Source organism: Amblyomma maculatum, chromosome 2 (genome assembly GCF_055883805.1).
Source record: "Amblyomma maculatum isolate TAMU_Amacu chromosome 2, ASM5588380v1, whole genome shotgun sequence".
In the NCBI taxonomy this organism is placed as follows: Eukaryota; Metazoa; Arthropoda; class Arachnida; order Ixodida; family Ixodidae; genus Amblyomma; species Amblyomma maculatum.
In genome coordinates, this window is record NC_139345.1 from 18351074 (window position 1) to 18369970 (window position 18897).

The 18897-nt window shown below is 42.5% G+C and overlaps 1 protein-coding gene across 1 annotated transcript in view; it reads left to right on the plus strand.

Annotated features, from left to right (window-relative positions):
• Positions 1-18897, plus strand: part of LOC146198080 (uncharacterized) — a 123129-nt gene that overhangs the window by 87722 nt on the left and 16510 nt on the right. Inside the window, exons 19-30 of the mRNA XM_084591850.1 lie at positions 611-731; positions 1559-1766; positions 2631-2726; positions 3567-3735; positions 4662-4819; positions 6426-6703; positions 8166-8345; positions 8737-8856; positions 11719-11875; positions 12464-12630; positions 13894-14061; positions 18328-18439. Coding sequence (XP_084447976.1) covers positions 611-731; positions 1559-1766; positions 2631-2726; positions 3567-3735; positions 4662-4819; positions 6426-6703; positions 8166-8345; positions 8737-8856; positions 11719-11875; positions 12464-12630; positions 13894-14061; positions 18328-18439 — 1934 coding nt within the window. The remainder of the gene's footprint in view (positions 1-610; positions 732-1558; positions 1767-2630; positions 2727-3566; positions 3736-4661; positions 4820-6425; positions 6704-8165; positions 8346-8736; positions 8857-11718; positions 11876-12463; positions 12631-13893; positions 14062-18327; positions 18440-18897) is intronic.

Below are 18897 nucleotides of genomic sequence, written 5' to 3' on the forward strand. Positions count from 1 at the left end.
CCTATACCTTTTGTGGCAAACTTCGATGATGTACATTTAATGCTTGTAAAAAGGCCACATTATGTGTTAACACCCAAGGTTTCCGTGCCTCAAAAAGGCAGTATAGCGGCCAGCGGTTTTTTCCTTTCTCCTGCAGGAGGATAACATGGTATACTTTGCCATGTATAAGTGGTCGACTGTTGTAGGGGAGAGGTGGGGGTGGTCTTGGCCAATTTCCTCCCTCCCTTTCTCACTACGTTAGTGGCATGTGGCTGTGACTGCTAGCACTTCACACTGCAGGCTCCAAGGAATGAGGTGAACAGTTTGTTCTTAAAACTGTCACTCATATAGTCACTTGCAAGTCGGTAGCAGCATCACTTGTGTGCTGTGAGGCGTTGTGGTAATCACTGGTCTGTAAAACAAAGTGAAGACATTCATGTGAGCAAAAATTGTTCTTACATTTTTCAGTCAGTCTTGCAGCTTCAAGCATTACTTAAGCTGCATAAATTACAGGTAGACATACTATATTGATATATCAAGGCATTCACTGATCAACTGTGTGGTACTGCAAAGGAACTACAGAGGGAAAGCAGGCGTCAGTAAAAATGATCCTTATGTTGTTGTGATGCAGGCTAGAGGCTCTCAGAAAAAGTGGTGAGGACTGGCAGAAGCGTGTGGAGAAGACCAAAGAAGACCTGACAAAGTCTGACACTGGGGCCGCGTCACCCGTTTCTGTTCTTCGCAAAGAAGCAGTATGTCACTTTTGAGTGCTTTTCTTCGCAGTTACACCAACACCGAAATATGCACACATCCTGTAGGACCTTTCTTTCCTTGATCAAGCAGCAAGAAGTAATGCAGGTTAAAATGAATGTTGTTTGCAGTTGCCTCTGGATATCTTTCTGGCACAGAGCTGCATGGGATGTACACCTGTTAAATTTGGCTACTTAGGGCTAAGTATAAAGAAATTGGAGGCTGTGGTTCCTGCAAACTATTGCTTTCCTCCTGGTGGCAGAACTTGTGGCAATATCGTGACAATATGTAGATTGGTGATCCAGAGCAGTATCTCTTGCTTGAGGAAACTGGAGTTGTGATTGGAGGACGACGATTGATTAGAGAAAAAAGCTTGTGCCAGTCTTCTTTTTTTTTTATTCCTCATTTGTACTGTTTCTTTTGGTACGAGTTTGTCATTTCACTTTTTAACGCTTGTTATAAGGTCAGAAGTGGCAGCAATAAACATTCTCGATGATAGTCAAAAAATAGGATCCTGTCGCTCTTGACCATTCTCAATATAAAGGGGACGGACTTTCACAATAAGGCTTAGAAATCGCCTAACGTAATCTAAAACAGTGTACAAGCGATTCCGCATGGCTGTGATTGTCTAAGATAAATCTGGTCCCATCTTGGGTCCGAAAGTGGCAAAGCCGCATGCTGGCAGCTTTGCGCATAAACAAACATTACACAGCTTTGTGCCAGTATGCTGTGTTCTTCTGAGGTGCAACTTAAAATAATGCATATATGGCAGTTTGTGTGATTTGACTGTAGCAGTGCAATTTCAATGTGATTTCTTTTTTCTCCCTAGAAAATTATTGAGGTGCAGAAGTCCCCATCAATCGGGGACCGCAAAAGCTGGCTGGAATCCTCATCAGAGTCCTGGCGACAACGTGTCCAAGAGTCCGATGCCTCCCAGTTCACGGTAGCTGGAAAGATGGGCATCTCAGAGTCAGCAGCACAGCTTGCTGACCGTAAAAAAAGGACACCAAAACAAGAAACATTTTCGCCTGGTGTCTGTAAGTACTGTATTTAAATTGCAGTCATCAGCAAAAAGCTGAACCCAGTGCATGCTTGCTACTTGTTTGTTAAGCATGGCTTTTTCCAAGTGGTAAAATATCTTGCAAATTCTGACAGGCGTGTTTACATTCCTCTGTATTTGAACATAGTTTAAAACTTCCTTGATAATTTTTTTTAGAGCCCTGCACTGGAGCATGTGCAGACCAAAACAGCCTGAATGAATTCTGCATCTAGTTTAATAATATACTTTACTTAATAGGAGAATGAAGTTTGCAGTATTCCATGAGCACCTTGACAAGCTGGCAGTCATGGGACATCGCTTCTGATGTTATGATTTTGCATGGGGTGCAGCACTTTTTTTAATCTGCTACAAGCTTGTGCTTGCTGCTCTACACATGTTGGACTAAGCTGCTCATTGTGATCATTATTCTTTGTACACATTATTGTGCCAAGTCACTGCCTTTTAACATGATTGGTCATGCTGTCTTTAATGTAAGCATAATAAGAGAAATGCCTAGTAATTGGTATGCAGTGCAAGGAACACGTCCGCATTGCTCTCAAATGATTTAAATGTCTTGGTTTCAGTATTTCATGCTGTTGTAGTCCCCAGAGGCTGCCATTCATGTGCACATAGCAGTTTTAGAAGGCTACCCACATGCATTCACTTGTGTGTTGGTTACTTCGAGCAAAAGAAGCTATTCGTTGTTCAGTGAAATTCTAGTGACTAGGCACAAAGCAGTTATATGTATTGCATCATTTGCTGAACATGTTTTCAACGTGGCTGATCATGTTTATTAGAATTCTACCTTTAATGACCATTTGTGCACCACGTAAAATAAATTTTTTCTCATTGCTTCATATAGCATCTAAAGCTGAAGTTCTACGCCGAATTCACCAGCAAGGAACTCCAGTGCTGCCATCAATATTTAAGAGCAAGTCTATGCCAAATGCAGCTGAAGGTAAGCTTGAAGATAAGATTTCTTGACACTGTGGGGGAAAAGACTGGTTCATAATACATACAGTAATGTTAGTCTCATTAGATCGGCCTTCAAGAGACTAGCAAATGTGTTCAGATTATTTAATGTTGTTAAAGTTCCTAAACCTTTGTGAATCTATAATTTTTTCTAATGAATGCCCACAATATGGTTGTTTATACATCTGAGCTGAAAACTAAGTGCCAACTATGATTTTTACAAAATTCATCAAGTGCCTTGCCTTGTGCTCGTCTGGAATATTGAAGAATGGCTCAAAATTCTCCCCTGCCTTTTTCGCAGTGTGATGCAGTATCAGTGGTGCCCTAGCTTTGTTTTGAGGCTGGTTCACTGCACTCACAGTGAATAAATGAAACTGAAACCATGCTGCAGGGCTATATTTGGCAGTAGGGGACTTGTAATCATCGTCAAACTTGCCTTAGGTGCGGAGCCAACTCTGCTCGGTGCAGTTCGGGTTTGAGCATGTCTATTTGGATGATTGCTGGCCCCACCCCCATTTTAACTAACTACTAACTGATGCAAGCCAGCTTATGTCCGAATTAATGAGCGCCCGACGCCATAGACTTGCGTAGGTGTCAGTCAGAACTGCAGTCCTAGTTAAAAATATGCAAATTAGCAGGGATAGAAATAACTATGTTTTGCTCTTAATTTGCCAACTTTGACTAAGAGTTTGTGTCATTACTGGGATCAATAAATGATGATGATGTTTATTTGGATTTCGGTGCATTGCAAAAGCCAGCTGACACGTTCGTGCGAGCCCACTCCGCATAGATCACGTCTTAACGGCGTTACCACATTGTTGTACAGAGCTGGCTCGTCTGAAGGCTGAGGAAGAAGAAAGACCACGTGTTCTTATCCCCAAGGCAGACAACGAGACATTCACCTCATTCTTTGAAAGTGTCCTGCCTTCATCAAAGGATGAAAAACTAGACATCAGTGAAGCAGCTTTTGATGCTGTTGTGTCGGACAATGTCAAGTAAGGCTTGCTTTGTTTTAATAGTAATAGGTTCATTTAATAAAGCAGTTTGAGAATGTGTGGATGTGTTGTGTTATGTCAGAGTTGCCTTGAGAGGTTACCTTACCTCACAGATGTGGCATAGGGGCGGTGGTAAAGACATTTTACGAGTTTTTGGGAAATTTTGATCTGAGAATAATTTTGTTTTGACCAACCTTCATGAAGTCTAATAGTAAAGCTTCAATGCTCAGCAAGTTGCGCAAAATCGATCATTCTCTTTTCAGCAGTTTGTGCTGCTTTAAAGTAATAACTTTCCAAAGATATCTAGTACTAGTTAGGGGTGACAAATGCCAATTTTGGTTGCATGCTGCTGTATCACTAGCACCAAGTAGTAGTTTTCCTTGCTGTATCACACAGGGCAAGCTAATCACTGATTGCTTCCTGTGTCTTAGTACCACCGTTCAATTGGCAATTGCCTCATTTTGTGGACACGGTGTATATTTAAATTGTTAGTTCTCTAAACATTTGGTACTGCCACGTTATGACAAGTGCCTTCTGTATCCTTCAGCATAGCTGGCCGTGCACTGTAGCAGTATCTTATGCTGGTACTGACCGGCTCTAATAGGGATGCTGTTGGAGGGGAAAGGAGAGGGGGGGGGGATGATTTCAGAAATGTGAATCTTTGAACGTTTGTACCCTTACTGTATGCACACACGTGTGTTTCACGGAAAGCTTTGATTTGACGGTTCAGATTTCTATCGATATGATTTTTTTGTCAGATCTGTTCCATATTGTTATCATTTAACTTTGAGCAAATCAATCTGGATTTAAATAATAAAGTCCAATCATTTAGTTGCACTCAAACTGCTCAGCTGATATTGCGCGCAGACATTTGCACAGAGCATGTAATAGGATGGCAGTCATTCTGATGGAGATGTTCTGTGCAGGCTTGGTCAGCGGAAACAAGTGAGTGTTCGCAGAAAGAGGCAGACCAAAGGGAACCCACTGAAGGCATTGGCCTCCCGTACAGACATCCGTGCAGAATATGTTGAAGTGCGCTCTGATATCGCCGAGAAAGAACTGAAGCGAATCAACATTGAGAAGTGTAAGTTTTTCTATGGGTAAAAGGAAGAACCTGATGGAAATGGTTTTTTTTACTTGCCTGCCTTGTGAGGATAGGAAGTTGTAAAGGGCTGAAGAAAACCTCTCTCATTAAAGGTACTGTTTGCACAAAGAACTGTGGAACAACTTAGTTTCAGTCTATTAAATTATTTTGCATACTTGTGGACTGCAGAACAGGGAGTCTGCAGCATAAGAGACTAAAAATATAATCAAAAAGTGGTTGATAACTGTATGATGTCCTAGTTCATGCATGGATCAATCAAGACCACTCCAGATGCAGGGAATGAAAAGCAACCATTGTAAACATATAGCCAGGATAAGCCATTTTCATAATTAGTCTAAACTTGGGGGTACTTATAGGAGGGTGATCACCCTATCTCCCATTCATGGAAAATTTTACATAGAACAACCAGGCTGAATCCAATCTATTCGGTGGAAAAGTTAGTTACTCGAATAGGACCCCCTTACTGTGGTTCATAATTCTGCTCCTGTCTAGCCACTGCATTGCCAGAACCAAATTCACTGTATTGCTTTTTTTTTTAATGGCCTGTATCACTCTCAACAAGAAATGAGTAAAATCTCCTTTCAACACTTGCCTCTCAATGATTGGTGCAGTGGTTAGGACACTCGACTGCTGTGCCCAAGGATGTGCGATCGAATCCTGGCTGTGGTGGCCGCTCCTTAATTGAGGCGAAAAGCCAGGCACCCGTGTGCTGTGAGATGTCAGTGCACAAGAACCCCAGGGGGTCGAAATTTCCAGAGCCCTCCACTCATCATCATCATCATCAGCCTGATTATACCCACTGCAGGGCGAAGGCCTCTCCCATATTTCTCCACTTAACCCGGTTCTGTGCTAGCTGCATCCACTTGACCCCTGCAAACTTCTTAATCTCATCCGCCCACATAACTTTCTGCCGCCCCCTGCTACGCTTTCCTTCCCTTGGAATCCAGTTTGTTACCCTCAGCGACCATCGGTTATCCTCTCTTCGCACTACATGTCCTGCCCATGTTCATTTCTTCTTCACTCCACTAAAATCTCATAAACCGACCAACCTTTTAACACTTAAATCTATGTATTAAGGTGAATTTGGAGCTAAGTATAAAACGACTTTGATGGAATATTAAGTGACTAGAAGTGCCCCGCCGGGGGGCGCGCAGTGGCTAGAGCGCTCGACTACTGTGCCCAAGGATGCGGGATCGAATCCCAGCCTCGGCGGCTGCTTTTCGGTGGAGGCAAAAAGCTAGGCACTCGTGTGCCGTCAGATGTCAGTGCATGTTAAAGAACCCCGGGTGGTTGAAATTTCCGGAGTCCTCCACTACGGCATCTCTCATAGCCTGAGTCTCTTTGGGACATTAAACCCCAAAACCAAACCAAACCAAAGATGACTAGAAGCACTTCATTTATTTAATTTAGAACAGAGTTTAAAGGCAGTGTTTCATGTATGACCTACTGATAAAATGCATTGTCTGTTGATATCAGTGTTTGTTGGCATAGCATAGGGCAATTTCCTACAATTTAACGAAACCTGTAACTTTTAGGCTGACTTATGTAACATGACTTGACAAAACATATTTTTTTCTTTTGCCAGTGGCCAAGACATCAGATTTGGCCCCATCAGCATTGGCAGGGTTGGTTAGCACAGAAGACTTTCGTCGAGTGCAGCTCAAGAAGTCGGATGACACCACTTCATTGCTGCCAAATCGTGACCTCATCTTAATACAGGTCAAAGGTCGGCGACATGTGCAGACACGTCTGGTCGAACCTTCAGTTTCATCTCTCAACCATGGTGACGTCTTTGTGCTCGTGACTCCCACTACAGTTTATTGTTGGATTGGTCGCCACAGTAATGTAATTGAAAGGGCAAAGGTTTGTACTCTACCTTTTTCTTTCCCTTTCTATGCACTCTAATTTGCCCTGTATAGGCCTAAAAGACTTAAAATGTAATTCTGCAAAAGAACATGTTTTTCAAATAAGGTCAAGTAGAGACCACTGCCACAGCAAAATTAAATTTGTTTTTCATTTTCACGTTTCATCAAGTTACGAAACTCGTGTAACTGCATTGCTTAGCCAGGTTTCATTATTCAGAGGAGGAATAAAACTTTCCTTATGGATTTATTTGCAATAACCTCACATGGTGTTCTGCATTAGATTGAGATTTGACAGTTGGATCGATGTAATGTGTTAATAATTAGTTGGTGGTTTCCGTCAAAAGCTTCTGCTGCTGCCTTTATCCTATTTTGTGATTTACACTGCAGTTGAGCCTGCTTATAATAAACCTGACTGCCATGCAAATATGTGAAATTTCAGTACAATCTAAAGTTCAAGGTAAAAGACTTGCGCAAAAGGTACCTTTTGCGCAAGTCTTTTACCTTTTGCTAATATGAACCAACTCGCCCAGAAGAAAGTACTTACTAAAGTTCAACTATAGCCAAAAATGCTGTCGGACAGAAATGGCATTTATCTGTTTAAAATATCCCTTCTGTGCTTTGGTTTCTTCAAAGCAGACATAATTGCGGTGCTTTCCAAACATTTGAGCATGATCTTATCTGCTCTGGCCAAGGCCCTTGCTGCAAATAAGCTGCTTTAGATATGCAGTTCATATGCAGTTTAGAGTGCAGTGGTGGTAGGTTACCCCTTGTCTCCAAACCTTGATAAGTTATAAAGATGCAATGTCAAAGCTATCACAGCAAACACCTGTGCAAAATGTACTGTCCTCTTTGTGCCTGTGCTGAGCATCAGAACCCACCACAGCAGCATAGAAGAGAGGACAGCTAATTGGACAGGTGAAGTATGGCTCATGACTGCCTGGAGCAGTGAGGCATATCACATGACTGGTGCTGGTCACTAACACTGTTCAGCAGTTCCATTTCCAACACTGCCCCTATTTTGCACCCACTACGTGCTTTCTCAACCAGCAAACGCATGTGCTGGAAAAAAACTTGGAACCTGTAGGCACTCGTTTTATGAGCAGTTAACTGCTTTTTACTCAGACCTTTTATAGGGTTCGCCACACTTTTTGCGGGGTTTTGGAGAGCTTTTTGGGTGCCAATGTTCTGGGAAGAGGTTTTTAGGCTGCAGGGTTGTTTGCAGCTTCTCCTTGTTCGCCTTTAACAAATGGGTCTCCCGTAGTTCGTTTCAATTGATATGCAATCTCATTGCCCTAATGCATATTTTAATGGCAGTACCACCTTCGTTCATAATCACCAAGAGGTTCTATTAACTGTTGCCTTTATAAACGGGCCACACTGTACTGTACTTGAGCCATTTCTCCATGCCATGTGCACAGAATGTAACTTTTTTTCTTTGCTTCTTGCCTGTGTCTCTGCAGGCTACTGACGTAGCTCAGAGCATTCAGTCAAAGAAAGACCTGCACTTTAAAGGCACTTCAGAAGTGAAAATCATAGATGAGGAAAAGGAGGAGAGCTCTAAGGATACGCAAGCGTTCTTCAAACTTCTCGGTGGTGCTCCTGAGGATTGCAATCCAGCTGGTGATCCCGGGGAAGACTTGGTAAGGTGATTTCGAGACAGAGGGAGCTTAGTTGTGTACGTGAAACTTAACTGTGTTGCTTTTTTTTTTTTTTTTTAGCTTTATTTCTGAAATTGCTGATCTGCAGAAATTGCATGCCTTAGCACTCTCATCACTTGCAAATCTAGTGACTCTGGATAGAAATTCTCCTCCATAAATTGGGACACTGAGAGTCTTGAAACTAGACAGCCTTTTGGTGTGTTTGGCAGTACTGCTCACAAACACAGGAAGATTACTTTACAGATATTGCTCTCTTGTCAAAAACAGGAGTAAGGCAGCTTCAGGGGGAAGCTTGTAGATTTCTCCTGTAGTCTTCCACTAGATCTGTAAAATGCTTATTTCAGTGTCGCTGACTGTCTTTGGGATTTTTCAGAGGTTCGAAGCGGCCATTGTGGACACCAACATGGTATACACCGTGGAGGGAGATGCTCTGGTTCCGTACGACAAGTACTGGGGAATGCAACCACGAGTTGAAATGCTGCAGCCAGATAAGGTGAATGTTTGCACCCCAATTGGTTTCTGCTTGCCACTATGTGCACTGAATTTAGAGGCCACAGAGAATGGAGGCATTGTGTTTGGAAGTGCCTAATTTTTAGTGAAATTATTTTTCCGTCTTAATAAATTTCCAGAAAAAACAAAGGAATTAATTTGCATTAATGCACGTCAGTATGTGAACTAAGAACATCTACAGTCGACGACCGATTTTTCAGACACCCAATTTTTCGGACATGCTTGATTATTCAGACTTTTTCCCGGCCCCAGGACATACCTTATAAAGTCAATGTATTACGCTGCTTAAAATTTCGGACACTTTTTCGGAAATTCCAAGCGTCAGCCGGGCCAACTGCCACACATTTTGAGCGGTGTCGCCGCCATATTGTTTGTTTTCTTTTTCCTTCGATAGCCTTGAAACCAGTGCCGGCCTTGCGTGCCGCTCCTTAGCTAAACACGCTGGATCGAGGCTATAATATTTGCCTAGCAGCTTCCGTTTCCTGGACAACGTCGCTGCCGGAGTGCTTTCTTTTTTGCTTTTTTTCTTTCTTTTTTTTTTTTTTTTTTTTAGCGTGATCGCTTCTACTGCCTGTTCCTCTGTGTTTGCCGTGTAGGCCTAGCCGTGGTCATGCTGATGCGAGAACTACGTTCTGTCGCTACTGTGGCTCGCATTTATTGAATCAGCTTCAGTTCTGTTTCCGGATTTTATAGGTTTTTTTTTTTTTTTTCGTGCAACGCGACAGTGAGAAGGCACTCAACGGAGTCGGTGTTGTGATTCAGTGTTTGGTGGTTGTGGTGTGCCTCGACAGTGGGAAAACCTACTCTGTCGATTTGCTTGGAGCACTTAGTACCCTCGCCGATGCGTGGAAGTCTGTAGCACCCACAATGCTGCGCAATTGCTTCCGCGACGCGGTATTTGTGCTGAATGACGAGTCTGCTGCCTTGGCCGAGCAGAGCGTCGTTGAGCAGTTGTCAGGCAGTGAGCAGTTCATTCACGACCTTCGCACTGCTGTTGTCGAAATTCCATTGGCCGTCTCGTTTTCAAAGTTCGCAGATGTGGACCACCAGTAGGAACTGTGCTCTGGGCTCATAGATACAGGAATTATTCGCCGAGTGCTTGTGGAGTCTGAGAGCGAGGACGATGATGACTCCCTTGCAGCAGCGCAGCCGACGCAAGCTGAGCTGATGCAAGCGAAATTCAGGTGGACCTGTTAGCACGGAAGCGGAGCGTGGTACAGAAAAGCAGAAAAGCATTCATGACTTTTTCCGGCCTCAAAGTGAATAATAGGCAATAAATTGAGCTTTTTTGGTGCACATTTGTTTTTTCGGACATTTTCGTGGTCCTTTGAGAGTCCGAAAAATCGGTCATCGACTGTATAAAGAAAACTTCTTCCTCGCTTCTTCTTTCTCGTTCATGATAGTACTTCATTTGCCTTCTGAGCAGTCATTTGCGGTAACAAACCACAAAAGAAAAAGTATTTAAAAAAACTACACTATGGTTAAACTGCTTTTTTTTTTTGCATAGTAGTGGCCAGTGAAGTTGAAATTCGAGTTTTTGGATCTATAAGCCCAATACACTGGACGCCATTATAATTGAAATAATTTGGGGCAAATTGAGGTGTCTAGTGGTATTTGATAGTCAAACGACGTGTTATGAATAAATGAGGAAACTTAAACAACTGTCCGCATACATGGCATCAGCATCCATTTGGCTGAATTTTACTAATTTTTGTTTACTACTTTGCACAACTTGCGGAAGTTTTCTTCGTAGACATTCATGCAGTAAGGAAAACCATAAAGGGCGTCGACTGTGAAGCAGGAAACCACACAGGGAAATTGTCACTCAAGTCATTTACACTTTTATGTTATTAAAATGAAACATAACAGTGGGGCACTTTAGATTTTCCTTTCGTCAGTGTCCATATCAACATGACAAAAATATGTGGATTTTACCTAAAGGCTTCTGTGCCTTTCCCTTTTTTGTCGATTGTTCGGACAGCGAGTGCCAATGTTCATGAGGCTTAAATATTGTCACGTAGTGGTAACAAGGTCAATGACAAGGTCAATGACACAAATGAAGAGTTGCTGATTGCACTGAAGAAACTTTTTATTGGGCTGACTTGCGCCCGCAAAAGAACTAAGCGACTCGGCAGCGGTGATAGCAACAAACGTGCTCGTCGATCGTCGAACTAATAATGCCCGTCGCACTCGTCAACGCTCAATAGCTCAGCACAATCTAGATAACGTCGCAAACTGCTACTAGCACAACCTGGAACATTGTAAAAACTTACGCGAAGGATCGGAATCTTCAAAACGCATCTCGGCGCATCTTGCGCGACAACAAAACTGATAAAGGTGCTTCTCGCGACATCGAGCATTAACAAACAAAGAATACAGAACTGATACGCGATCCAGAATCAGAGTGATAAGGCCGCATGCCGGCGGCTGCCAAAAAAACAAATACAATTTTGTAGGTTTTGCGGCAATATATTGAAGCCTGGTCCCCATAAAATTTGTCTATAATTCAAGTTATTCATATTAACAGAGGTTGTAATAACAATGCTACTGTACCGTGCCTGTCGAACAACATCCTTGTGGCAGATTTGACTGCCTCACACCAGGAGCTCTTTTGCTCATGCTAACTTCACAGCATGAAGCACGCAAGAGTGATCTGTTATCTTTGTGTGTTTGGCACTGTGAATTCAACATGAACAGTCACTAGCTTATCCAAACGAGAATTCAGATCCAGCATGTTTCATTTTTCTTATTTCTTTAGGCAACTTAACTGCAATATGGTCATTTTGATCACCTGTACAAAGTGTACAAATCACCCTTTTTTCTGTGCCTTGATTTTGCTGTGCAGGCTTACGTGTTCAACTTTGGCAGTGAGGTGTATGTGTGGCTTGGAAAGTTGGTTCCCAGTGAGGTGCGAGACCTGTCCGTCAGGCTCGCAGAGGAGCAGTGCAAGGCTGGCTTTGACTACTCTGACTGTGACATCAACCCACTCTTTCCCAGAGCTGGTAATGTTTGTTTTAGACGTTGCCACTTTTTCTGGGCAGCTTGTTGTCTTTGAGATGGTGCCATGCATAATTTGCTTCCCAGCTACTTGAGTATCTACTTGAGTTGAGCCTTGTGATTGTTCATCAGTTCAGAAGAATTTCATTATATAATTTTTTTTTTCTACTTTAGCTTTCAGTGTAGTCTTGAGGCTGATACCCTAATTTACTATCATGGCAGTAACACTGTATGGCATTTCACCAATTCAAGTTCTTTCAGTGTGGAATGCTTAATTTCAGAATTAGATTCGACTGCAGTGCTTAGTGCTAACCTAATGATCAAGCAAAAGCATTTGGTAGTCATTAGGGAGCAGTAAGGAAAATCACACTGACTGTTGCTGGTATCTGAGTCTTGCCCCAATTCGTTGTGAACATGGCACTGATAGGGATTTTGTAATTTCGCTTTTCTGAGGCATGTGTACTGGCCAATAGCTGTTTCTCTTTCTCAGACACTTTTGTGTGTAAACTTGTATTCACGTTTGGCATTGTCAAGGTCTTCTGAAATATTGTATAAATCACTTGATTCCTTGTTTTGGTTCTCCTCCTACGAAGGCCCAGAAGAGCAGAAGTTCATGGCAAGCAATGTGCGACCAAACTGGACACTCTTTGCCAAAGTGAACCAGCACATGGAGCCTGTGTTGTTCAAAGAGAAGTTTCTGGACTGGCCAGATGACGCCAAGCTCATTCGTGTCAAAAACAAAGCAAAAGAAGACAGCAAGGTGCATTGATCACTGCTATTCCTTCACAGTTGGATGTTTTCACCTTGCATCTGGCTTTCCAATTTGACTTCCAAGTTTGGAACATGCTATATTTATCTTCTCTTTCTGTCTCTTTCTTGTCCTGTCTTCTCTTTTCTTGTGAAAACAGTGTGAAAACAGTTCATTGTGATGCAGTGCGGTAAAAAAAAATTCTGCCTATGATTTCTGCTAAACAGGGTGCCTACACTGATTTCTTTTTTTTTTTTAACTGTCCACATGACAAATACTGTCTGAAAAAGGGTAAGGGTGTTTGACCCACATGTACCTTTCATAATAAAAGTAGTCTTGGTATGTTTTTATTATGAAGAGACTATAACGGTTCACCGCAAATTCAGGCAGAAAGCATCCTCTCGGCCATCTCAGTTTTAAACTTTGCATTGTATGTGCCATGATGGTCTAGTTGCTGTGTTGTTTGGCTGCTGGGCCTAGAGACACAACACTGAAACCTGGTTACCTCCACCGAAGTGCAACTGGTGCAAATAGCAAAAACTTTTGCGTGCCATACACTATTAGTGCACAAGAAAAAAACCCCAGAGTCAAAAGTATAATTCTCCACACGGCGCCTCTCGTAGCCTACATAGTTTTTTTGTTGATTCCATATACTACCACTTTATTTATTGACAGTCATACTTATTGGCGTAGCGGTGTGACGCTTCAGAAGCTTGGAACCGATTGTATCTTTATTTTCACTCTTTTTTCTGACAAAATGTATTGCTAAAATTAGGAGCAGCTGTATTTATTTCAGTATGTGTTTTACTCGGATTTCTATTGTGCATTAGCATTAGAAACCTTGCTGTGTAAGAAATGTCTCATTTGGTTTTATAGTGCGCCACCTGCCACAGTTAGCAAAGTGGAGCAAGATCCACCTCTCTATTTGCAGTGAGAAATAACCGATAAGGAAATGACATTTTAATATTTTAAAAACGCCCCAGCAACAGTGAAAGTGACTAAAGATGGCTCGGCAAAAATTGAGACTGAGAAAGACTTGTCTGAGAGCAAAGTTATTCAGCACTTGAGCAAAGAAACGCATAGAAAAGATTATTAGAAAATATGAAGAGAGTATGGGAAGAGTAAGAGAAGCTATTAAGACCAAATGCTATTTCACTGCTAGTTCCCCCCCTCCCCCTAATAACAAAAATGGAGGCTGCTGTGTTCATGAACTTTCACTTTGCTTTGCATTGAGAACACTTTCATGCAATGCTATGTAATTGTTACTCATTGCAGTCTGACTCTCTGGACTCTGAGCTGAAGCCTTGCGATGCCAAGGAACTGCTGGAAAAGCGTCCTGCAGAGCCAGACCTTGAGCTGTCTGGCTCCCATCTGGGACGAGGCCTTGAATACTATGATGTCGATGAGCGCAGGCAGTACCACATAAACACTCTGGCAATCAAGGTAATCTGAGCCTGTGTGCACCTATATAGCCTGGTAGTTGTACCAGCATCCGACTACTTGTCTTGGAAGTTCTTGGGCTTGTTCATAGCCTGGGCAGCAACAGTGCACATAGGGTGACCGCATCATTCAGTGGACTTAAGTCTTATCTGCTAAGTTTATTGCAGCGTAATTTGCCTTTCACAAAAGTGCAGTTGTGTGCAAGTGTAGTCATTGAGTAGAAAAGGGGACTGAGTATCACTCTGTGCATACATCAGATTCATTTGTTGTCTGTTTATAAGGGCAGCATTGCTACTGACACTGAATGCTGCTAGCATGCCACACCTTGCAAGAAATGCAAGCACTTACAAGGCAGCTCTTACTGGAAATAGTAGGCGAATATGTCTACTTAGGACAGATAGTAACCGCAAATCTGGACCATGAAAAGGAAATATCAAGAAGAACAAGATTGGGATGGAGCGCATTTGGCAAGCACTCGCAGATTATGACTAGCAGCTTACCGGTATCGCTCAAGAGGAAAGTATACAACAGTTGCATCTTGCCTGTACTCACCTATGGGGCTGAAACGTGGAGGCTAACCAAGAGAGTTCTACTTAAGTTGAGGACAACCCAGAGGGTTATGGAACGAAAAATGGTAGGGGTAACATTAAGAGATAGAAAGCGTGCAGAGTGGGTCAGAGAAATAACTCAAGTTACCGACATTCTAGTGGAAACTAAGAAGAAGAAATGGACATGGGCAGGACATGTAGTGCGAAGAGAGGATAACCGATGGTCGCTTAGGGTAACAAACTGGATTCCAAGGGAAGGAAAGCGTAGCAGGGGGAGGCAGAAAGTTAGGTGGGCGGATGAGATTAAGAAGTTCGCAGGGGTCAAGTGGATGCAGCTAGCACAGAACCGGGTCAAGTGGAGAAATATGGGAGAGGCCTTCGCCCTGCAGTGGGTATAATCAGGCTGATGATGATGATGATGATAAGGCAGGCATGTGCCCATAAAACAAAGAACGGACATCAGTGTAGCCAACAAATAGTCTTGGCAATTGGTGAAGTAGAAGGGCTTCACCCAATGTTTGGGCCTTGTTTACGTGCATCTTTGTCATGCTGCTGCTCACTTTTTAGTTATCACAGCAGTTAAAAACAATGCTTTGCGTAACCTACTTGACATTGCAAGCCTCTTACCTTCGGAGGCATGAAAAGAGAGCAATGAATACTGCATAGAGCTGTGGTCCCTTTGCTCCTTTCATTTTCATGCTTGTTTTTTTTACACTGTCCACCAGCTGTCACTAGGGATCTGCTTTACACTTCAAAAATGCTCTAAGCGTGGATGTAGCAGCTATTTGACAGGGCAAGAAATGGCTTTACACATTTTACTGTTTGCTCAGGGTGCCACAACGTGTTTGTTTAGAATTTCTCTAGGTTTGTAATATACTGCTTAAAGGGAACTCCTGACAAGCATGCATTAAAAATTGTGTGTGTGTGTGTGTGTGTGTGTGTGTGTGTGTGTGTGTGTGTGTGTGTGTGTGTGTGTGTGTGTGTGTGTGTGTGTGTGTGTGTGTGTGTGTGTGTGTGTGTGTGTGTGTGTGTGTGAGAGAGAGAGAGAGGGGGGGGGGGGGGGGGGGTGGGGGGGGGTGAGTGAGAGAGAGAGAGAGAGATGGTTGGTTGGTTGGTTTGTGGGGTTTAACGTCCCAAAGCGACTCGGGCTATGAGAGTGACGCCGTATTGGAGGACTCCCGAAATTTCGACCACCTGGGGTTCTTTAACGTGCACTGACATCGTACAGCACACGGGCGCCTTGCTTTTAGTGGCCGCCGAGGCCAGGATTCGATCCTGTGTCCTTGGGAACAGTAGTCGAGCGCCATAACCACTGCGCCACCCCGGCGGGGTGTGTGTGAGAGAGAGAGAGAGAGAGAATACTTTCATTTGTTCCCAGGTCAGAAAAGGCTGTTCAACTATTAAAAAATTTGCTGAAAAGCCATTGAGAGACTTTTTAAAAACTATACGGAGAAGTCAGTGAATCATTGGTAACAATGAGCTTCCAAACGGGCCATGCAGGTGTGAGCACTACCTCCCGACAGGGCTTCTTGAGGATTAATTTTGGTGGCAAAATAGCTGTGTAGGACGATTCGGCAAGTTACGCAAAAGTCCTCCTAAATTTTCAAGGCAGTGAGCTAGATGGACGCACATAAATCAGCTAGCTGCAGTCAGATGTATATACTCGCTTGCTCACGACGGGCCTAAAATTCATTGCGGAAACTAGGATGAGATTGGACATCTAGAACCTGCAGTGGTGGGAATGCTGCGCCAACCTGGGTCATTGCTGCATTAAACCTATTTACTACTTGCTGCTTCAAATTTATGGTTTTTGATAAAACTGTGCCAAGGCTGCTCAAAAATACTATATTTCCACAATCTGAAACAGAGGTATATGGAGAGGCTAAGGCTGCTGCCTAATGTGCACAGGTTACCTCATAATGTACAAAATCTTGACTGGTTCCTTCTCCTTGCGTGTGATGATAAACGTGACCAACAAAATCCAGCCCTGTTGTTTCACTTTATAACCGTTTGCCACTTACTGTTAGTACGTCATGCGCACATGGTCTGCAAATATGCTTCGGCGGCACAGCTCTCATTGCCCCATACAAGCACAGCGAATGCACATAAAAGGAAAAAATTGGTTTTGAGAGGTGCAAGTAGTGCTAAATTGCTAAATTGTATTTTGTACAAGATCATCATATACACAATAAGTTTTGTAAGGCCACGAGGATCTGATGGTATAGATGGCTTGATTATGTGGAGTTCACTGGCTCTCACTACAACTGCACTCTCAACATCTGAACTGACAATTTATTCATGCAATGGAGCCACCTTAATTCTAACCTTAGGTGTAGAGTGCTGGTTTTTATAGTAAAGAGTGGTAGACTGTGCCTCATGTACTTATGCAATCTTGGGCTTTGGCCATAGCCATATGTCTGCTGCTACTCGAGCTTGAATTGTGTTCCATTGTGAGGGAGTCCGAACGGATTCCTGTTATTGTAAATGCTGGCGAAAATGGCTGCGAGGCACTTTGGAACTTTATTGTAAAGCTCCATTCGTCTGCGGTGAAAATATGATTGAGCATGCACAACAAAATGCTTTGTTGCAAGAGGTGCAGTTTTGTTGAACAGCAAGAAAACACAGTTGTCATGGTCATGCTCCTGCTGCAGTATTGTAACTGCTCAGTGAAGCATCATAAGGAAGCAGTTATCCTGCAAAGGTCATTGTGACCGGCGGCTGCTGGGTTTATGACCCTACCTTTCCCAATATGAATTCCTTCAATTGGATTGCATTGGAGAGTGGCAGCATTTTCGTCACAGGAATGCAGTCACGTAACCTCTTTAAATTTGGCGACCTTTTTTAAGTTTGAAAACATGGGACAAAGTGGTGCTTACGAATAAAAGCAAGTAGAATGGTCATTGCTCAATATTCTCTGCGGCTTTTCCGCAGGAAGATTTGTGTTACTGTAAACAGTACAAATTTTAACATTTTTTTTTGTTTTGAAGTAAATTTTAATGCGTTTAAAAAAAAAATGGAAGCCTGGTTAGGACGACTGCCTATGATCTTGCACCATTCAGGTATTTATGCAGGACATTATTCTTTGAAAATCTTGTTGCTTTGGTACGTTAGACCCCATAAGCCAAACCAAACCGTCGATATTTGCATTTTTCTCTCTCATAGCCTGAGTTGTTTTGGCACGTTAGACTCCGTAAACCAAACCAAACCGTCTATAAGTATTTGTATCTTTACATTGTTCCTTCATATCAGGCTGCTACAAAACATGAGGTAGCTACTCCAAATTGAATTTTCACCTACTATGAAGTGTGCACCAAAATGCTGTTGGTAATCCCCCCACTAAAAGTGCAACCGCAGTGTGTACAGGTAGCCTGCAGAATTATTGAGACAGTTACATACCTCGGAGGAATAGGAAATTGCAGATTTGCAAACTGTTACTAAATGCAGCCATCTTCTTGTTTTTGGAGTGCTGAAGATAACTTGCACTTACAGATTGCATTAAATATAAATATATATAAATATATATTGTAATATATTAAGTTATTAAGTTTATGCACTTATCAATTTCTAGTTGGAATTTTGCTATAGTGAAAAAGTGGCACCTGTGTTTTCAAAAGCCCGGTGTACACAATTTCACATCTGCACTTTTCCCTTATATATATTTAATCTTGACGGCTCAGACAATTTGCATTTTTCTTTACTGCTGTTGCCTAATTTTTCTCAGGTCTGGCACATCACGGAGTATGAACACAGGACACTGCCAGAGTCAAGCTACGGCCAGTTCTACAGCGGTGACACTTACGTTGTCCGATGGCAGTATGCAGTGTCACAAACAGGTGAGACAGTTGCTGGGCATTAGATCTTCATGCTGTGGGTAGACTCTGAGGGGGTGCAATGTGTGACATATTCTTAGTTTTGCTTTTTTTTTTTTTTTCACATTGCTTGTTCACAGAAACTAATCTTTTTATTTCATTGAGAACAGTTTTAACCTGCTTTTTTGAGATTTGGCAAAGACAGTTGTAAATGCTAATGGGTCTTAGATGGTGTAGTAGGCTATTGCAAGTATGATTGAATATGCAGTTGCATACAAAATGAAGTTTGAAGGGTGAGGGCGCTGGTTTCGGACGAAACGAATACTAGAAGTATTATATGTATTTGCCCAATACCCAAGTGTTATACATTCCACTCATGACATTGCAAAGTAATTAGGGAATGAATTGCTATTAATGAGTGAGGACTTGAGCAAGCAAAGCACATTTTCAAATATATGGCCTGAAGTGCTGCTTCATTTGCT